Below are 18602 nucleotides of genomic sequence, written 5' to 3' on the forward strand. Positions count from 1 at the left end.
CCAGCTCCCCAGGGGAGACTACATAGCTCACCAAACTAAGTGGTCATGCTGCCAACCACAGAGAAGAGAGAAATTCAGTAAATGCATACAATATCATCTCCAGCTCCTTGAGCACCCAGTTTATCCCCCTCCCCTATGCTTGCTAACCTCTCAGCATCTGAGGGCTATTGTGGGCCACTCCTTCAAGGTCAGCCCTTGTTCAGGCCTGACTTAGCAAAAACCTATAGTCCATGGGTAAGCTTTCTGGAAATGCTTTTCTTACTTTTTAGCAGACATGATACCTGGAACTCTAAAGAAAAAGTTATGAGCTCTGATTTTTCTAAGCAATAAACATTCCTGTGTAGACTGGAATTTGATATTAACTGAGTTCTATCTTGACTAGATAAATTAACTTCATCAAGAGTCAATGTAAAATAAGATGTGTAAGGGTAAACAGGTACAACATTAGCTGCCCTAGGAAAATAAGTTCTTCATGACCAAGGTCTAAGATATTTCTACTTATATTGCCTTTAAGAACATTTACATGGTTTGCTGGTGTTGACTAAAACCAGTAAAACTGCTTTTAAAAAAAATTATAGGTTCTTTAAATTAAAAACAAAAGAAAAAACCAGCACCTGAAGCCACCACATGTCCTTATTGGCAATTAAATGAAGAAAGAAATCCTTTGAAAATGTACCTGTTTCAATCCCAGAGATAGGGAAACTATATGGAAGTAATTAAGTAAACCAATTAGGATAAACATAAATTCTTTAAACATGCAAAGTTTCTAAGTGATATCAAAAAATAGGGATTTAAATGAAAGGCTGCACCCCACACTGTAATTGCATAGTTGCTACTGTGATGATTTAACAATACGGCACAAATTCTTTTTATGCCTAAGTGGGCATATCACAATTTGACAAGACTGAAGTTGCAAGGGACTGTTTAACCTTTGGTTTGTTGGAAGCTGCTTTGTTATTACGCATTTCATTACAGCAGAAAGGATACAGCACTGGCATGATTTATACCAACAAAGACGGCTACGCACCGCATTACACTGGACCACTCTCTTTTAAATTTATGTGGTTCTCCTAGATGCCTGTCAATGCAGGGGTATAATAACCCAATCACCGCTGTGGGGGAAAAGAAAGAAAAAAATGAAGTCATCTCCAGTGCTATACTAGCAAAACTTAACCTGAAAGAGTCACTACACCATAATCATTTGAAAGATTCTTTAAAAAAGTTCAAGTTACTTAATATCAGTTGCTGGTATTTTAAACTTACCACCCCAAACTCAAAAAAAAGTGAGGATAATACCACTGAAGAAAGCACTGTAAATGAATATACCAGCATTCTAAATTATAACAAACAAGATACTACTTCAGTGTATGAGTCACAATTTAGCAGATAGGGCTGGATAAATTATACTTCTTTTATACTACTTGTGTCTCTGAGACTTGAAAACCATCAAACCAGTTGGCAGTTAAGCAATGTGCTCTCAAGCGTATAACGATAAACATGCTATTAAATACTGCAAATCTAGAGAAAAGACGGAAGCATAAACCATATACAACAAGCTCATCCTACACGTGTTCAGATGGCTATGGCTGTCCTTTCATATAGATTACCCTCGTCCCTCTAGCTTGTCTTAGGCTCCTGCCTCTAGTGCCCTGTCCTGACCCTCCCACTCTGGCCTTCTCATGAGACTCCAGCCCATATTGTCAAAACAGGGAAACTTGCAGCATAAATCTACATGTAAGACTCATTCCGCAAATAGAAAAAAAGGAAAGAAACAGTCTGTAAGGACTGTCAATTTTCAGTTAAAATTTAAATTCACTATTAAAAGATAAGAAATAATTTTAGTACATTTCTTAGTTTTGAAAAGAACATTTTTAATGCTAACTATCTAATCAGTTATGAATAACTATATGTAAAATGTTTCTGATTGAGACTCAAAATATTCAGTTTTTAACTTAAATAATTTGTCCAACCTCAACATTTTGTTCATTTAGTGGGAGAGGATTTTAAATGGTGCTGGTCATTTTAAAAAGACCACTTAATGAATGAAAACATTCTTCAAAAGGATATAAAGAAAATGTACTTTCTTTACAGGTTAAATTTAACAGGAAATAGCTAGGCAGCTTTGATTTGCTAATCTTTTTAAAAACATAATTGTTATGCTGCCATTTAGTAATAAAGATACTACCGTCACATCAGTTGAGAAGCATGTTTAAAATGTCCAGTACTACCTCTGATGTATCATGAAATTATTGTACCAAAATCTAAGTGCCTGGGGATCAGAAACCCTGCTTTGCCTGGTATTGGCTAGCTATATCGCACAAATGATGCATTCAATCTTCAAGGAAAAAGAGAAATTAATTAATATCAAAACTCACAGCCTAGCAGATCAATGGAGCAGCATTAAAAGGAGGCAACTCTTCTAGCCAGTGGTGAGCTGCTGCAATCACGTACGCATTTTCTAATTCAAATCTGAAAGCACTCTTTAGAATCAGGCTTTTGCTAAGTATAGACGGCTCACATACCATCAAGAGATTAACAATAAATTTCAACAATGCAGAGCTCCAACAACTATTAGTAAATTTTATAGTGTCACATGATATTCCTATTTAAAAGACTCTGCCCTAAAATCCTATGAGATTAACTGACAGCATTTCCAGATCTTCACAAAATTAAAACATCAGCTAGCATGCCTAACACTTGAAATATATCTATACGAGTATTACCTTTTTTTTTTTTCTTAAGGGATCAGCACCTAATAGCTCACATGTCACCCCTCACTCTTGCTCACTTGCTCTCCTCTCCGTTTGCCTGTGGCTGAGTAAAATGAACTAAGATCAGGCATTCCAAGTCAATTTTCCTCAGCACTGATGCCATAGGTGAAAAGTTATCACACAGAGAATACTGACATGTGTGTGGCAAAGATATAAATAAGTAAAATTGACTATATTTTTATGCATATGACGGCAACTTCACAAAGAAGAGACAACTGAAGAAAGAAAGCAAAACACAAAAAGGAATTTAAACTGCCATGCTGCCAACCTTGGGATTTGCCAATAAAAATCAAATCCACTGAGTATGCATGGTTCTCTGTTGCTCACCAAGAGGGGGAATTCGAGGAAGCTTGTCGCTTCCTATTAAATGTCTTCTTTCTCTCCTTTAAATAAAGGTATGGCAGAGTCTGATAGCAGTATCTACAGTATGGGGAGACTACACTCTGAGAGCTCAGCAGAAGTATGTTGAGCTTCTTGCCTCTTTCTCCACTTTCTTATTTTAACAAGAGATTCTTAAAATCATCCCTGTGTAAAAATCCTTTGCAAACACAGACCTGCATAATCAGATGGTTCTCTAATGTAAAATCACATTTCTTGAGATAGATTTAAGCAATTTCCCAGTGACTAGCTATCGCCAACCAAGCCAAAAACAAAAGAAATTTGTAAAACATCAATATTAAGTCATCACTGTTCTGTAGTAGTGTGTTTAATGTAGTGAGGCACTAAAAGGAGCAGTTAAGCTAAACATTTTGCAAGGAAAAGGGACTGAGAAAACAAAACCATTGAATGAGATACACTTTTATGAAAACTACTACAGGATAGGCAATGTTTCATTCAACAAATACTTCAGCATCCAATGTGTCTAGTTCTTGACATTTACTAGAAATTCAAAAAGAAAAAAGAGTAAGACATGATCTCAGTCCCACAGTGACCACAGAAACAATTAAATACAGTGAGAAGTCAGAGATAGCACTGCCAGGGCCCAGTGGGGACCCAGTCTTATTCTGGCACTGCTGAGGGAAGCAGGATGCTTTTCCCACATGAGGAAAACTTCACAGAAGAGGTGCCCCTTGAGACAGGAGTGTTGAGCAGGTAAGTCATGTGGAAATAGCCTTCTAATCAAAGGGAAGGTCTTGAAAAAAAGCATGGACAATGGAAAATACCTTGTATTTCCTAGAAGCTGTAAACTTTATAGACCAAAAGAGAGCAGCAGGATCCAGAAAGACTGAGGAAAATGAAAGTGGGCAACGACCATATCACAGACTTTACCCTGTAGACACAGAGGTATCAGGGGAATGATGCCATTGTGTTTGTACCAAAGACAGAAGCAATGAGTCTTACAGCAGTGAGTGTATAACACATGACAGGGGAGACAGGCTAGGGTGGCTACAGTGGGAGTTGGTACAAAATCAGAGGCAGGAAAAGAAAAGACTAAAAATTGCAAGCAGAATGGTTGAGGGCCTGGACCAAGAAAGAGATAGAAGAAAGATTTAAACTTGGAAACCAGATGAGGGAGGTGAGAGAGGAAGGAGTCTTGCAAGGCTCTCCAGGAATTATCTAACTGGCTGCATGGCTAAACAGGAAAGATTTGTTTGTTCTCTTTAAATTAGACATTAGTTTCTTAGGTATGGACACAATCTGGTTAGTTGTGATTTTTGAGTCAACTTCTCTAGTTATTTTACCCACACAATGATAGTTGTCTTTTTTTCTTCCTATTTATTCTTTAGAAACATTCCTTTGTGGCTCTCAATAACATTCAAGAAGTTTCTGACTCCAATTGTAATGCACTGAACACATAAAGAAGCTAATTAGCTTGAAACACCAGCTATTAATTAAACTAAAAATAGGGAACTAAGAAAAGGAAAATTAAATCAAAAGAAATTCACCAGAGTTCTCTACTAAGTTGTCCCTCCAGAAGCACCACTAGCAAATTTTCCAGCACTGTGTGTCACAGAGAGGGTAGCAAATAACCAAGGGCCGCTCTGTTTACATGCAGAAAGTGGTGATTCTAGAGACCTTCTGAGGGTAGCTGCTCAATCTATGAATATTAGTCAGACAAGATAATCAAAGGACAATTATGAGTTTTTCTGACTTAAGATGGTTAAGAGCCTAATGCACTTTGAAAATGTATACTAACATACATAAATAAAAACATACATTCTACCCTACATGCAAACCTGTGCACTCCAAGTGTCTTGTAACATTTACTTTGTCTTATCCTTGACATTTTCCTTGAAACTGGGGGAAGGGAGGGGTGCACTGCAGCAATTATACAAGAATCCATTTTTCACCTTTGGCAACTTTCACAAATCTGGTATCTTCACCTTCAAGTATTAAACACGGTGACCTACCCAACAATATCAGTAGCAGAGTTAACTGGAATCTAGATTTCCTTATGCCTTGACTTTCGCTGCCCTGTACCTCATGGAAAGCATTGCTTTTGGAAGAAACACTTAAGAAATGTAAATATAACTCCCCCAAATGAAAAGGTTTAAGATTAAATTTGTGACAGTGACAAATCTAGTGGTTGAGGTAAGGAAAGTAAGCAGGGACAAAGTGAGATCTGGACTTTTCCTTCCTAAATAGGAGTTTGTGGCAGAAGTGCCCACATGAGAGACAGAAGCAGCCAGTTCATCTCCAAAATGGAGGTAACAATGAAACCTCAGTTAAGTTCTCCTGCCTCAGTCCAGAAAGTGCAACACACACACACCAGTTTATCCACCCAAGCCTGACAGTCTTCAGGCTTCAAAAGAGGCAGCCTGAGTAGAGGACCATGTGAGCAGCTCCTCTTCCCCCTTCCCCAGCATGTGATACTGGACCTAACTGCACCCTCACTGGCTCTGGGACTCTGGATCTTCATCTCAGTTTTCTAATCCCCACAAAAAAAGGCACAATGCCAAACATCTCACTCCTAAGTTTGTCCTAGATCCCTGGGGTTAAGGAATGTGTCTAGACATTCAATAAGTAATAGCTCCCTCCCCTGGCCTTCCTTGTGTCTATCCTGCAAAGACATGTTCTCTGAACCCCCAAAAAGCTCAATTAGTAGCCATGTAGCAGTTATACCATAAGAAAAAATAAACAAAGAACTAGAGAAAGATGTCAGGAAAACTCTATTTTTCTCTTTTGAATTTAAATGAAAGAAAGGAAAATACATGAGGACTAAGCAGATACAACGAGAATGATAAAAAGTAATTTGTGTTTTCTTCTCTTTGTACTTCACCTGTGCTCTTTTTCTTTCAGCGAGAATACTGTAATAGAGACAACAATATATAACCACACCAAAACCTTACAACATGCCCTTCCATTCATGCAATGGGATGATGTAATTGTCCAGTAGGTGTCACAAGGTTATTCCAAAACATCTCACAATTCCTCACCCTTCAACCTCCAGCTCTAGGATGTAAGTTAAGAAGGATCTACATTATATTATAAGAGACACCAAATGGACATTCTGAAAAGCGATTTTCTCCCTCAATCAGAATTGTTTTTTGCTACATAATTATGGCTTCCTTCTATTACTTTATTGTATCTATTGGTCTCCATGATTAGAAAAAGTTAAAGAGCTATCCATCATGGAAGCTCAGCATCAATGAGGCATTCTGAAATGTTTCACTTTATCCATTACACACTGTTTACCAAAAAAGATCTAAAGTAGCTAACAGGATAATGATTTTGAGCAAAGAGAATTTACTTTATTCATCTTTTTCTGTATTTATCATTCCTAAGGTTCATCTAAAAATAAGATACTAAGGAAAAAAGCATGTACAAAAAAATTTAAAAAATAAAATGAAGCTTTTTAAACTTGAATAAAACTATTCTATCCTTCAACTTTAATTTACTTCAAAAATAAGACTATAACACATATCAAACCCTTAAAGTCAAACAATGATGATGATCATCATAAAAATAACTTAAAATCAGACTTACATGAAATGGGTTGAAGAAAGGACAAACTTAAGAGGTTGTAAGCCTCATCCCTAAGGGACTTATGGTTGCTATTAAAGGATTAAATTTTTTTAAAGTTCATAGGCCAGATAGAAATCAGATACAAAAGAGCAGCTACTCTATACTTCCACTTCTTTTACATTCTAGAACAGGCAAAAATAATGTAATGACCGAAAGATCAGTGGTGGCCTGAGGCTGAGGGTGGGGAGCGAGCTGCAGAAGAACAGAGAACTGCAGGTGAAGAAGGGCAAGTGCCACCACTGGACGGTGCAGTGGACCGTATGCATTTGTCTAAACACACCAAACTGTTCATTGAAAACAAGTCCATTGTTTTATATTTAAATTATACCTCAATATAGCTGGGCCTTTTTAAAGTACTATTCAGACAACATCCACACTCATTTACAGTATTTCCTTTTTAAGCATTACAGAAAGAACCTACACGTACCTGAAGCGGTGCCACAGCACGGGGGTACCCACCATGCTGAAGAGAAAATGCTGGCGATCACATCTGGTGGGAAGAGGGTCACATTTCTCTGAATCTGAAGTAAATTTAACACTAATGCAAGAAATACTCCAATAAAAAACAGCACTACTCCTCGAATCATCAAGTTCACACTCTGGCTAGTGACAGATGAAATATAGGGGCCATGCTTTTTGGGCCCAGGTGACTCTGTCTCTCCTTCTGCCATGATTTCATAAGTTCAGTGAGCTGGCAAATAAAAAAGACAAGAAAGAAGAAAAAAAGGCTTCCCAGCTGAAAAGCCAACTGTCTGTGAATCAAAGCAGACTGGCATTTCAACAGTACCACATCTCATCCTAAAATAGGATCTACCAGAAATCCTGCAAGAGATAGGAAAAAAGAAATCAATGTTTATCTAATAAATACATATTTTTTCTGATTTCAATTCAAATTAATTTAAAAGGACAAAAATTAAATGACAAGCTTATGTATTTATTTAAATCAGTTATTTACTGAATAAGTAGCTTAAAAGGCATTCTTATATGCCTAATGTATTGAAAAATAAAATATACTACTCCTAAATATCTGCCAGGACAGAATAAGGGACTAAAAGACAAAAGGTTAGAATAATCATAAAAACAGCTTGTTCCACCTCAGAGAAAAGCCGAACAGGTTCTCTGAGACACCTGCACTGAATCTGAAAAATCAAAATTCAGGTTTCACTTTCTACCTAAATCTCTAAGCCCACGAGTTACAACAGGTGCACAAGGAGATTTTGGCAGAAATCATTATACTTTACAGAATAAGTAACTTACACTTGGCAGAAAATCATCATATTCTGACTGGAAATGTACTCTGTACAATAAAACATGACTTGCTCATGAGGATGACCTCCGTAGGGGAACAAAATGACCTGCTTTAATGTTTAATGCTTATATATTTGAATTACTGCACAAAAGTGTCTTACAAAAAACAGGCAACCAGCCACTCACCTACATATACACCAAGTACAGAAAGCAGACCGGACCTGCTCTCACCAGAACCAGCCCTGTGTCCCACCCCGCCTGGACCCAGTCTGCCATTGTTGCAATCATGGGAACCATTGTGAGAAAGCTACAGGAGGAAGCAGAAGACACGCAGTCAAGAAAATGAAGATAACCTAATGGCTAGATTCTAAGGAGTTTTATCTGCAAGTTCCTGACTCCCTACAACCTAGAAATGTGCTGGTATAGTCAGTCTTGGTATTTGTTCACTCCTCTAACCAAAGAGATCTTTCTTTTCCATGTATCTAAGACCAATAACATTTAAGTATTTTTATGAGCTGCTATAACCATCCAATGTATGGGAACGCATGTAATTACCACAATAACCCTAAAAGTAAGTGTGGTTATGTCTATTTCATAGGTGAGGCAAAAAGCAAAGAAATGTTAAGTAGCTTAACAAAGTTTACACCTCTAGTAAGAGGTCAAGCTGGGTCAAATATATGCAGTCTGGCTCCAAGTCCTTATTCTCACCATAATGTTCAGCCTCCCTAACTGTTACATGTTTTCTAAAATTTTTTTAAATAGGAAAATACTATACAGGTATTTTTATAACTTACTTTTAGCTCACTCAGCAATAATATATCTTGAGCATCATCATGTGTCAGTACATAAATGGTATTTCCTTTGAATCTCAAAGTAGTTTATTTTAAATTTCATAAAAATTTAAATATAATTCATATTTGGACTATACATAAACTTTTTACGTAGGTCTTATTCACTACCAAGTCTACACTGTGCATACCCAGAAAGGTGCTTCCCTAGCCCACAGTGGGCACTCTACATATTTATATTTCTTTAATTAAATTGGGTTAACTTTTTGAATCAAACCATATGAGGTTAAGCAGGCCTTTTGAAAGGCAAACCTAGCACTTGATCATCATTAAAAATAGATTTCCTCTGAGTTTCTAAGTTTCAAACTACCTTACAAATGAACATTTGGAAAAAAATTCATGTATAAATGGGGGTATATGTGAGCTAATGTTAGAAATAATCAATATGAAAATGAGAATATTTCAAAGTACTTGTAACCTTCAGAGCCTATCAGTTTCATGTGATAGACAACATATTTTTTCACTGAGCCTCTGCCACACCCAAAGCTCTGTGCCCAACACAGAGGGTGTAATTCTGTCTTCAAGTTAGTCCTTACAAACCTACTTAGTCAACTGTACAATTGAGCTCTACAGCTTAAGAGAACTAGAGAAAATAGTACACATTACAGGGGTTTCTTACAAAAATATATTCTGAATAGCATCTGAAAATGCCCTAGAAAACATTCCTCCGGACCTAGTCTTGTAAACTATTCCTTGCTGTGGTATCCAGCACATTAGCATATCATGTGTTCTGGCCACTTTTAACAAGGTGTTCAGTAGTTACAGAATTGTCATCATCATCATCATGACTACTGATATAGTACCCACTTAGGGAGCAACTACTCCAGGCCAAAGAGTAGCTCTATTCTTCAAAACAATCCTAAAGGTAAGTGTTATCATCCTCATTTTAAAAATGAAGCTACTAAGTCAAAGAGATTTAGCAAACTGCTTGAGGTCACATGACATGCAGTATTAGAACTGGCATTTTACCTTAGCTCTGACTGATTCCAACACCCATGGTCATCCCTCTACACCTTCAGCCCCATTCAGCCCAACTCCTCAGACTTCCTTTTTGGCACATGGGAGTGTCAAAGGGGATTTGGTTACTGATAAGATGGGTAGACTTAGAGAAGAATCTCAACTGAATATTCTCAAGGTACTAATGTCAATATAAGTAGGCAACTATACAATAGCGCAAAGGCCATGAGAATAAATATACAAACACCTGGAAATTTTCTCTAGAAGTCCTAGATCAAGGTATAAAAAGATGTTTTTTTAAAAAAGGATCATTTGGCCAACTTACATACTGTATGTGGTCAGCTGTTGACTCTTCACTTCCCAAATTTCCAGTAGACACAGCAGCCACCCCCCTTCTGTTAAAACAGCTATTAGAGGACAGAGAGTATATATACATTTAAGTAACCCAAATTGTTTGTTTGTTTCAATTTTTTCCAAAAGGCAATTAATGGCAAAGGGTATTTTATGCTGAATGTTTTCAAAATGCAAAATTACTTCAGTTTTAAAAAGCTGTTTCAGTGTGCTAGGCCCCATCTCACACTCACTCACCAGTGTTTGTCAGAGGGTGCTGGCACTTTAGGCAGGGCAATCTGTGTGGTTTCCCTAAGCACTGGAACTTCCCTAAGCACTGCAAAACATTTAGCACTTCTGGCTTGTGCCCACTAAATGCCAGCACATACCCCTTCCCCATTTGAGACCACCAAAAATATCCCTCCATATTCCAGATGCCCCCAGAGAGGCAATGCCCTCCCAAAGAAAGCCACTGATAGCTACAGACACTTCTTCATTCTATTTCAAGGCTGTTAGACACTTTCTAAACTGTTTAGTTATGTTACTCAGCCACAGCTGTTTATCCAACCTTTCCTGGAAGTGCATGTTTATAGTTTCCTACTTCACCCCAGAAGTTTCCTTTAAAAATAATACAACACTCATTTGATGTTTACTTCAATGAGATTTTTTTAAAAACAGTATTTTAAAATTACAAAAAGCTAATTTTATTACTATAAAATAATACAATAGTATATAATTACTGGAGGAGAAAATACAAGTTAAAATGATTTAGAATCAGAGTATCCTAAAACTTAAGAAAATAAAGGGAATTGGGAAATCAACTGTTCCAGGAGGTATGTGAATCTGATGCTAAACAAAATCAAAGAAGTTGTACATATGTGCATTTTTCTGGAAACAGAGTTCCACAGTTTACATCAAGGACTCAAAAAGCCCATGATTCAAAGCAAGTTAAGAATCGGCAATCTAACAATTCTCTTATTTTAATGGCAAAGTGAATGAGACTTAAAGTGGTCAAGTGAAGCAACAAGATATTGTATAGTACAAGATCTCCTACCACAAAGGTTAACCGAACTCCTGAAAAATGAGCAGACTCATCCCAAGGTGTAGAAATTCCACAAGACCATTCATTCCCTATCATGTAACGATTAAGTTCCTAAAAAATCATGTTTATATTAGTCACACATTAGGGGAGTGAGTTATTTTAAAGTAAAAGCTCCTGGACTAAGCATTCCTAATTTATTTTAAAGTTGAGTGTTCTTATTATGTATTGATATTATTTTCTAAAACAAAGTGTACCCATACCTTTAGTTAGGACTCTTACATCTGTGATAACTTTGATTCTTCAAAATTTTTTAAAATCTGTTTGAAAAATTTAGATTACTGGAGAAATAATCTGCTGATCAGGGAAGAAGTCTCCATTATGAAGATACCATTTAAAGGAAAGTATCTCAATAGATCCTCAATAATAATCCTGGTGAGTAGGCAGGTGTTTTGGTTCCCATTTTATAAAATGAAATAGGTTAAGTAATCTTCTGTGATCATAGCATTGTTACAACATACGGTTCTTTCCCTTTCACCACGTTGCTCCATCTACAAGCACCATACAAAAAAAATTTAAGTGCCGCACAAGAAACAGTTTTTAAAGTCATGTTGATACCATTGGTACTTTTAAGACCAAAATAATGTTTTTTAAAAACTGGTAAAGAAAAAACTTCCAGTCAATGAAAATTTCTTCCTTGAGCTCTGACCTATAAACATGTTACAGAACAAAAAGAAAAAATCATTCAAATAATTTGGATAGATCAATAACAAATGTTCAAAACTGGAAAAACATTATTCCTGGCATCTGACTGCCTGTTAGTGGGATGCTATTATTACTTTTAGATTAATAAGTGATACTGGGCTTTGTGGATGAAAATCAAAGTTTATGTCTGCCACTGAAAACAACTTTCAGGCAATAAGCATTTGAAAATAACAAAAAAATCTCCTAGAACCTTAAGAACCAGTTGTATTTTAACAAATGCAACACCCTCTAAAAACAAACAAGATCATTCATCTTCCAATGATTAGCAGTCACAGAAGTATTTTGCTCCCTCAGATTACCCTGTCTTTTCAGGCACTTAGATCAGATAGGCTACTAAATATTAATAAAATTAAATTACTACCTGACATATTTTTTGTCATATGCTCTCTTAATTAGAGTGGCATTCTCAAAATAGAATAAGCATTAATCTTAGGAAAAACACATTTAAATCGATGCCAAAGTTTAACTCTCCTTAAATAAAAGCACATAAATTTGAAACACAGGCTATGAACACTAAAGACTTCTTGAAAGAAAAACATATTTGCCTTGAATACACTACAACTCATCTCTCCTCTTAGCATAAAAACCCAAACACAGAAACCATTAAGCAAGCAGCATTTATTTACCTCCTGTTACTAGTTTTAAATGCAAATCTCAGTCCCAAAAGGTAACTCTGTCACTTGGGAATAATTTTCTGATTAATAAAACTGCATTTCACCCTTTACTTTTCAGTTGACCAGACCATAATAAATGCAACAGCTGTCAGTTTAAAAAGAATCCATCTTTTTTCCCAAATGTACATGATTCACTGCTTGGCCACTTTAGAGCATATATGTACTGAGAACTATGGCAAAACATACCACTCAACACAATGTCCAAATAAATAATGAAAGGGGGAAAACAGGAAGAGCACACGGATCATTTTTTTCTTTGAAGCCCTAGGAGTGAGGCATCCCTTCATTCATTTTCACTCAGTGGTTCACTATCAGGACCAAACCCAAAGTTGGAAAACACACTTTAGCCACTGCTTGGCTGCCTTCAGTCTCCCTGCACCCAGGACTGGGGCATGTCTTCCCCAGCAATCCTCAGCTCCAGTGCAGTATTGATCCAGGCCAGTTTCAATGGCCCAGCTGCCAAGTTTACCCATTCCTTCTTAAAGCATCTCCTCAGCAATCTTACAAAATAGAGAGCTCTTCGTGGTATATTTTCCTAGACTATCTAACTAACACCATACTTTAATGACTTTTTTCCCAACCCTAACTAAACATGGGTCATTATCACTTAAGTTTAGCACCCTTCATTCAGCCTGCCGCATCCACACTGCTTTCCTTTTCCAGATTGCCAACTCTCACTGACCCTAAAAACCCAGGAACTATCAATCACCAACTGACTTCTAGGTCCTGGCTAGAGTTCTCTTTAACTTTATCCACACATCTAAGGCTTCCAATTCCAATCCAATATGCCAAAAGTACCACTCCTCACCTAATGTCAACATACCTTTGTGAGGATTCTAAACTTATTACAATACCTACCTTTTTGAATCCATCTCCCTCCCAAACCTGAGTCTCTCTAGCTACAAACCTCTCAAGTCCTGACAGCTCTATGCTTGACAGCCCGCCAACCTCCAGCCCCATCAGGTCTCGGGGGTCACCTCTCCCGCAGTTCTCCAGCCTTCTCTCGGCTCGGACACTCTTCCACGGGCCGGATAGCCTCGGCCACTCCTACGACCTCTCCCGGACCCTGATGTCCCCTTCAGGACCTCGTTGACCCTTCCTAGCCAAGGGGAGCGCCCTCGCCCTTCAGGCCCCATCTATAGTCCTGGCTACCCGCACTTGCGAACAGGATTCCCAAGCTGCAAAACACAAGTTCCTCTTCCCGAGGGCAATCACCTCGTCAGGCCGCTTCCCTCTGCACCAAGTCACCCGGGCTTTGTCGAGTGACCCCCCAACTCACCCCCACCTCCGCCATCTTCTGGGACCGGCCCCCGCCTCCCGGCTCCCGCCTCTTCCTCCTCCCCTTCCACAGCTCCACCCAAGCTCCACTGCGCCTGCGCTGCCGACGCGAACGCGCTCCGGCGATCGGGGCAGAGAAGCTTCCGGTTCCCACCGGCGCTAGTTGTTAGGCGCACGAGACGGGGCAAAAGGACTTCCGGTCTCCGTGGACTTACCTGCTGACTGTAGGCGCGGAGTGTCGAGGTAGTGGGAGGTGGCCAGATCAGCTGTTGTTTGCTGACCAGGCACTCGTGGGTTGTGACGAGTGCCCAGACCCTGCAGGCGGTGTAGGGGAACCGTGCGCTGACGCACGCACACTCTGGGAGGCGCGGCGCTCGTTGTGTCCGTCTGCGCAGGGGCGCGTTGAAGGCTCCAGGGCACAGGCCACCTAATTATCACGCCAAGGATCCCTGGCTGTCAGTACTGTGCTTTTGCCTACTTTTTTTGACATTTAAAGGATTTGTGTCTTTAATTTCCTTCTACATACAACAGAATATATGTACATCTGAATGTGTTCTTTTTTTTGAGAGGGCATCTCATATTTATTGATCAAATGGTTGTTAACAACAATAAAATTCTGTATAGGGGAGTCAATGCTCAATGCACAATCATTAATCCATCTCAAGCCTAATTCTCATCAGTCTCCAATCTTCTGAAGCATAACGAACAAGTTCTTCCATGGTGAACCAATTCTTACATAGTGAATAAGTTCTTACATGGTGAACAGTAAAAGGGCAGTCATCACAGAAACTTTCGGTTTTGATCACGCATTATGAACTTTAACAATTAGGTCAAATATGAATATTCGTTTGATTTTTATACTTGATTTATATGTGGATCCCACATTTCTCCCTTTATTATTATTTTTATTTTTAATAAAATGCTGAAGTGGTAGGTAGATGCAAGATAAAGGTAGAAAACATAGTTGCTTTTGCTTACTTTTTTACCTTTTCCTTCCTTACTGAATTATGAGAGCGTAATTTATATTTCTGTGATCTCCATCCCACAGCATTTTATGAACTTTTCTTCAGTAATCGTTACGCGAGTTAACCAACTAACAGTTTGGAGACAGTTGTTTTCTTAGGAAGAGCTTGAGAGGTTTACAGCAAAGTAGAAACAGTAAGAGCCTAATAATCCCTTATTGGTCCAGAGGTAGTTCTATAATATGAATGTGGTCAGGTTACAGTGGTCTTGAGAAGAATTTTATATTAAGTTTAGGCCAAGAGTAATTGCTTAAGAGCTTTGTAGAGGAGTGGCAGTGAAACTACTTTTTTTTTTTTTTTTACAAAAAAACGTCTAACTGGTAAACGATGAGATGGATTTTTTTGTTTTCTGCTAAGAGCTTTTATTGTTTTTGAATTCCCTCATGGACCTCATCAGATTATTAACATTGCTTTTTTTTTGGTATCATTAATGTACAATCACATGAACAACACTGTGGTTACTAGATTCCCCCATTATCAAGTCCCCACCACATACCCCATTACAGTCACTGTCCACCAGCATAGTAAGATGCTATAGAATCACTACTTGTCTTCTCTGCGCTACACTGCCTTCCCCGTACCCCCCATCCCACGTTATTTGTGCTAATCGTAACGCTCCTTATTCCCCTTATCCCTCCCCTCCCACACACCCTCCCCAGTCCCTTTCCCTTTGGCAACTATTAGTTCATTCTTGGGTTCTGTGAGTCTGCTGCTGTTTTGTTCCTTCAGTTTTTGCTTTGTTCTTTTGCTCCACAGATGAGTGAAATCATTTGGTACTTGTCTTTCTCTGCCTGGCTTATTTCACAGCATAATACCCTCTAGCTCCATTCATGTTGTTGTGAATGGTAGGATTTGTTTTCTTCTTATGGCTGAATAATATTCCATTGTGTATATGTACCACCTCTTCTTTATCCATTCATCTACTGCCAGACACTTAGGTTGCTTCCATTTCTTGGCTATTGTAAATAGTGCTGTGATAAACATAGGGGTGCATATGTCTTTTTGAAACTGGGATCCTGTTTTCTTAGGGTAAATTTCTAGAAGTGGAATTCCTGGGTCAAATGGTATTTCTATTTTTAGTTTTTTGAAGAACCTCCATACTGCTTTCCACAATGGTTGAACAAGTTTACATTCCCACCAGTGTAGGAGGGTTCCCCTTTTTCTGCATTCTCGCCAGCATTTGTTGTTCCTAGTCTTTTCTATGTTGGCCATCCTAACTGGTATGAGGTGATATCTATTGTGCTTTTAATATGCATTTCCCTGATAATTAGTGATGTGGAGCATCTTTTCATGTGCCTGTTGGCCATCTGAATTTCTTCTTTGGATAAGTGTCTGTTCATATCCTCTGCCCATTTTTGAATAGGGTGATTTGCTTTTGGGGTATTGAGGCATGTGAGTTCTTTATATATTTTGGATGTTAACCTCTTGTCAGATGTCATTTACAAATACATTCTCCCATTCTCCCATAGTGTAGGATGCCTTTTTGTTATGTTGATGGTGTCCTTTGCTGTACAGAAGCTTTTTAGCATGATCTAGTCCCATTTGTTCATTTTTATTGTGTTTCCCTTGCCCGAGGAGATGCGTTCAGAAAAAAATTGCTCATGTTTATATTCAACAGATTTTTGCCTGTATTTTCTGCTAAGAGTTTTATGGTTTCATGACTTACATTCAGGTCTTTGATTCATTTTGAATTTACTTTTGTGTATGGGGTTAGACAATAATCCAGTTTCATTCCCTTGCATGTAGCTGTCCAGTTTTGCCAGCACTAGTTGTTGAAGAGGCTGTTATTTCCCCACTGAATATCCATGTCTCCTTTAGGATATATTAATTGACCATATATGGTTGGGTTTATATCTGGACTCTTTCATCTGTTCCATTGGTCTGTGGGTCTGTTCTTCTGCCAGGACCAAATTGTCTTGATTAGTGGCTTTGTAGTACAGTTTGAAGTTGGGGAGTGTAATCCCCCCAGCTTTACTCTTCTTTCTGAGGATTGCTTTGGCTATTTGGGGTATTTTTAGGTTCCATAAGAATTTTAGAACTATTTGCTCTAGTTTATTGAAGAATACCATTGGTATTTTGATAGGGATTGCTTTAGGCAGGATGGCCATTTTGACAATATTAATTCTTCCTATCCATGAGCATGGGATGTGTTTGCATTTATCCGTATCTTCTTTAATTTCTCTCATGAGTGTCTTGTAGTTTTCTGAGTGTAGGTCTTTCACTTCCTTGGTTAGGTTTATTTCTAGCTACTTTATTCTTTTTGATGTAATTGTGAATGCAATTGTGTTCCTGATTTCTTTCTGCTAGTTCATCATTAGTGTATAGGAATACCACAAATTTCTGTGTATTCCTGCAACTTTGCTGAATTCAGATATTAGATCTAGTAGTTTTCGAGTGGATTCTTTAGGGTTTTTTATGTACAATATCATGTCATCTGCAAACAGGGACAGTTTAACTTCTTCCTTGCCAATCTGGATGCCTTTTATTTCTTTGTGTTGTCTGATAGCAATGGCTAGAACCTCCAGAACTATGTTGAATAAAAGTGGGGAGAGTGGGCATCCTTGTCTTGTTCCCAATCTTAAAGGAAAAGCTTTCAGCTTCTCACTGCTAAGTATAATGTTGGCTGTGGGTTTGTCATATATGGCTGTTATTATGTTGACATACTTGCCCTCTATACCCATTTTGTTGAGAGTTTTTATCATGAATGGATGTTGAATTTTGTTGAATGCTTTTTCAGCATCTATGGAGATGGTCATGTGGTTTTTGTCCTTTTTGTTGATGTGGTGGATGATGTTGATGGATTTTCAAATGTTGTACCATCCTTGCATCCCTGGAATAAATCCTGCTTGATCATGATGGATGATCTTTTTGATGTATTTTGAATTTTGTTTGCTAATATTTTGTTGAGTATTTTTGCACCTATGTTCATCAGTGTTATTGGTTTGTAATTTTCTTTTTTTTTGTGGTATTTTTGCCTGATTTGATATCAGAGTGATGCTGGCTTTGTAGAATGAATGAGTTTGGGAGTATTCCCTCTTCTTCAACTCTTTGGAAAACTTTAAGGAGAATGGGTATTAGGTCTTCACTAAATGTTTACAATGAGATGGATTTTTGTGTTTCTGACTTTTTATCAGTGCATTTATTTCCAAAATTGAAACAGAAATTTAATTTTCAAAAAAAATGTTTCCTGACAAGTTTTTATATAACCTTTCTTGTTTCTCTAATGTCTCCTATAGCTCTTAAGTTTCTCTCCTGTAGATTTTTACATTATCGATAAAAAAAAATCTGGGAAGATTATACCAAACAGATGTGGAATTAAGAAAACAGTAAAGAGTAGAGAAGAGGTACTCTTTTCTAGGCAGAAGGGACAGTAACTTCAAAATGTCATGACATTAAGGCTGTCTGTAAAGCAACATGACTACTATTCACCTATCTCATGTCTCCCTGATCCAGCTTTTTCAGACACTTGGAAATTGCCTTTAAGAAAATCTTCATGGAACATTTTAGCCTAGAGAGGCATTTATTTTAGTTTAAATATTTATTGATTGTGAGAAGGGATAAGATCTTAAAAAGCAAGAACCATATGGCACCAGTTGGTAGGGTTTTTATATCCAAAGCAGTCATTCCTCCTGCAGTACCAGGCAGAATACAAAATCCTTAGGAGAAATACAAAGAGCCATTGCCCTCTTATAATTAGGTTTGAG

The 18602-nt window shown here is 37.9% G+C and overlaps 1 protein-coding gene and 1 long non-coding RNA gene across 13 annotated transcripts in view; one reads left to right on the forward strand and one right to left on the reverse strand.

Moving 5' to 3' along the window:
* Positions 1–13960, reverse strand: part of INSIG2 (insulin induced gene 2) — a 29679-nt gene extending 15719 nt beyond the window's left edge. For 5 of the 11 annotated variants that reach the window (XR_012133361.1, XM_037001072.2, XM_017658721.3 and 2 more), the window contains exons 1-3: positions 13878–13949; positions 7165–7559; positions 988–1112 (exon numbers count right to left, since the gene is read on the reverse strand). Coding sequence is in view for 10 of the 11 variants with exons in the window: in XM_037001072.2 (XP_036856967.1) it covers positions 988–1112; positions 7165–7408 (369 nt within the window). In the remaining variant the exon portion in view is untranslated. Of the gene's footprint in view, positions 1–987; positions 1113–7164; positions 7560–8171; positions 8293–10115; positions 11366–11422; positions 13760–13813 lie in introns of those variants that run through there. The other 6 variants (XM_017658727.3, XM_017658728.3, XM_017658726.3 and 3 more) reach the window with 6 other exon arrangements.
* The window catches only part of LOC140850472 (uncharacterized), a 37697-nt gene continuing 27384 nt past the window's right edge, over positions 8290–18602 (forward strand). Inside the window, exons 1-2 of one of the 2 annotated variants that reach the window (XR_012133362.1) lie at positions 8290–8405; positions 11497–11594. This is a non-coding gene — a long non-coding RNA (uncharacterized lncRNA). Of the gene's footprint in view, positions 8406–9584; positions 9699–11496; positions 11595–18602 lie in introns of those variants that run through there. The other variant, XR_012133363.1, reaches the window with a different exon arrangement.

The sequence above is a fragment of the Manis javanica genome, chromosome 7, assembly GCF_040802235.1.
Source record: "Manis javanica isolate MJ-LG chromosome 7, MJ_LKY, whole genome shotgun sequence".
Lineage (NCBI taxonomy): Eukaryota > Metazoa > Chordata > Mammalia > Pholidota > Manidae > Manis > Manis javanica.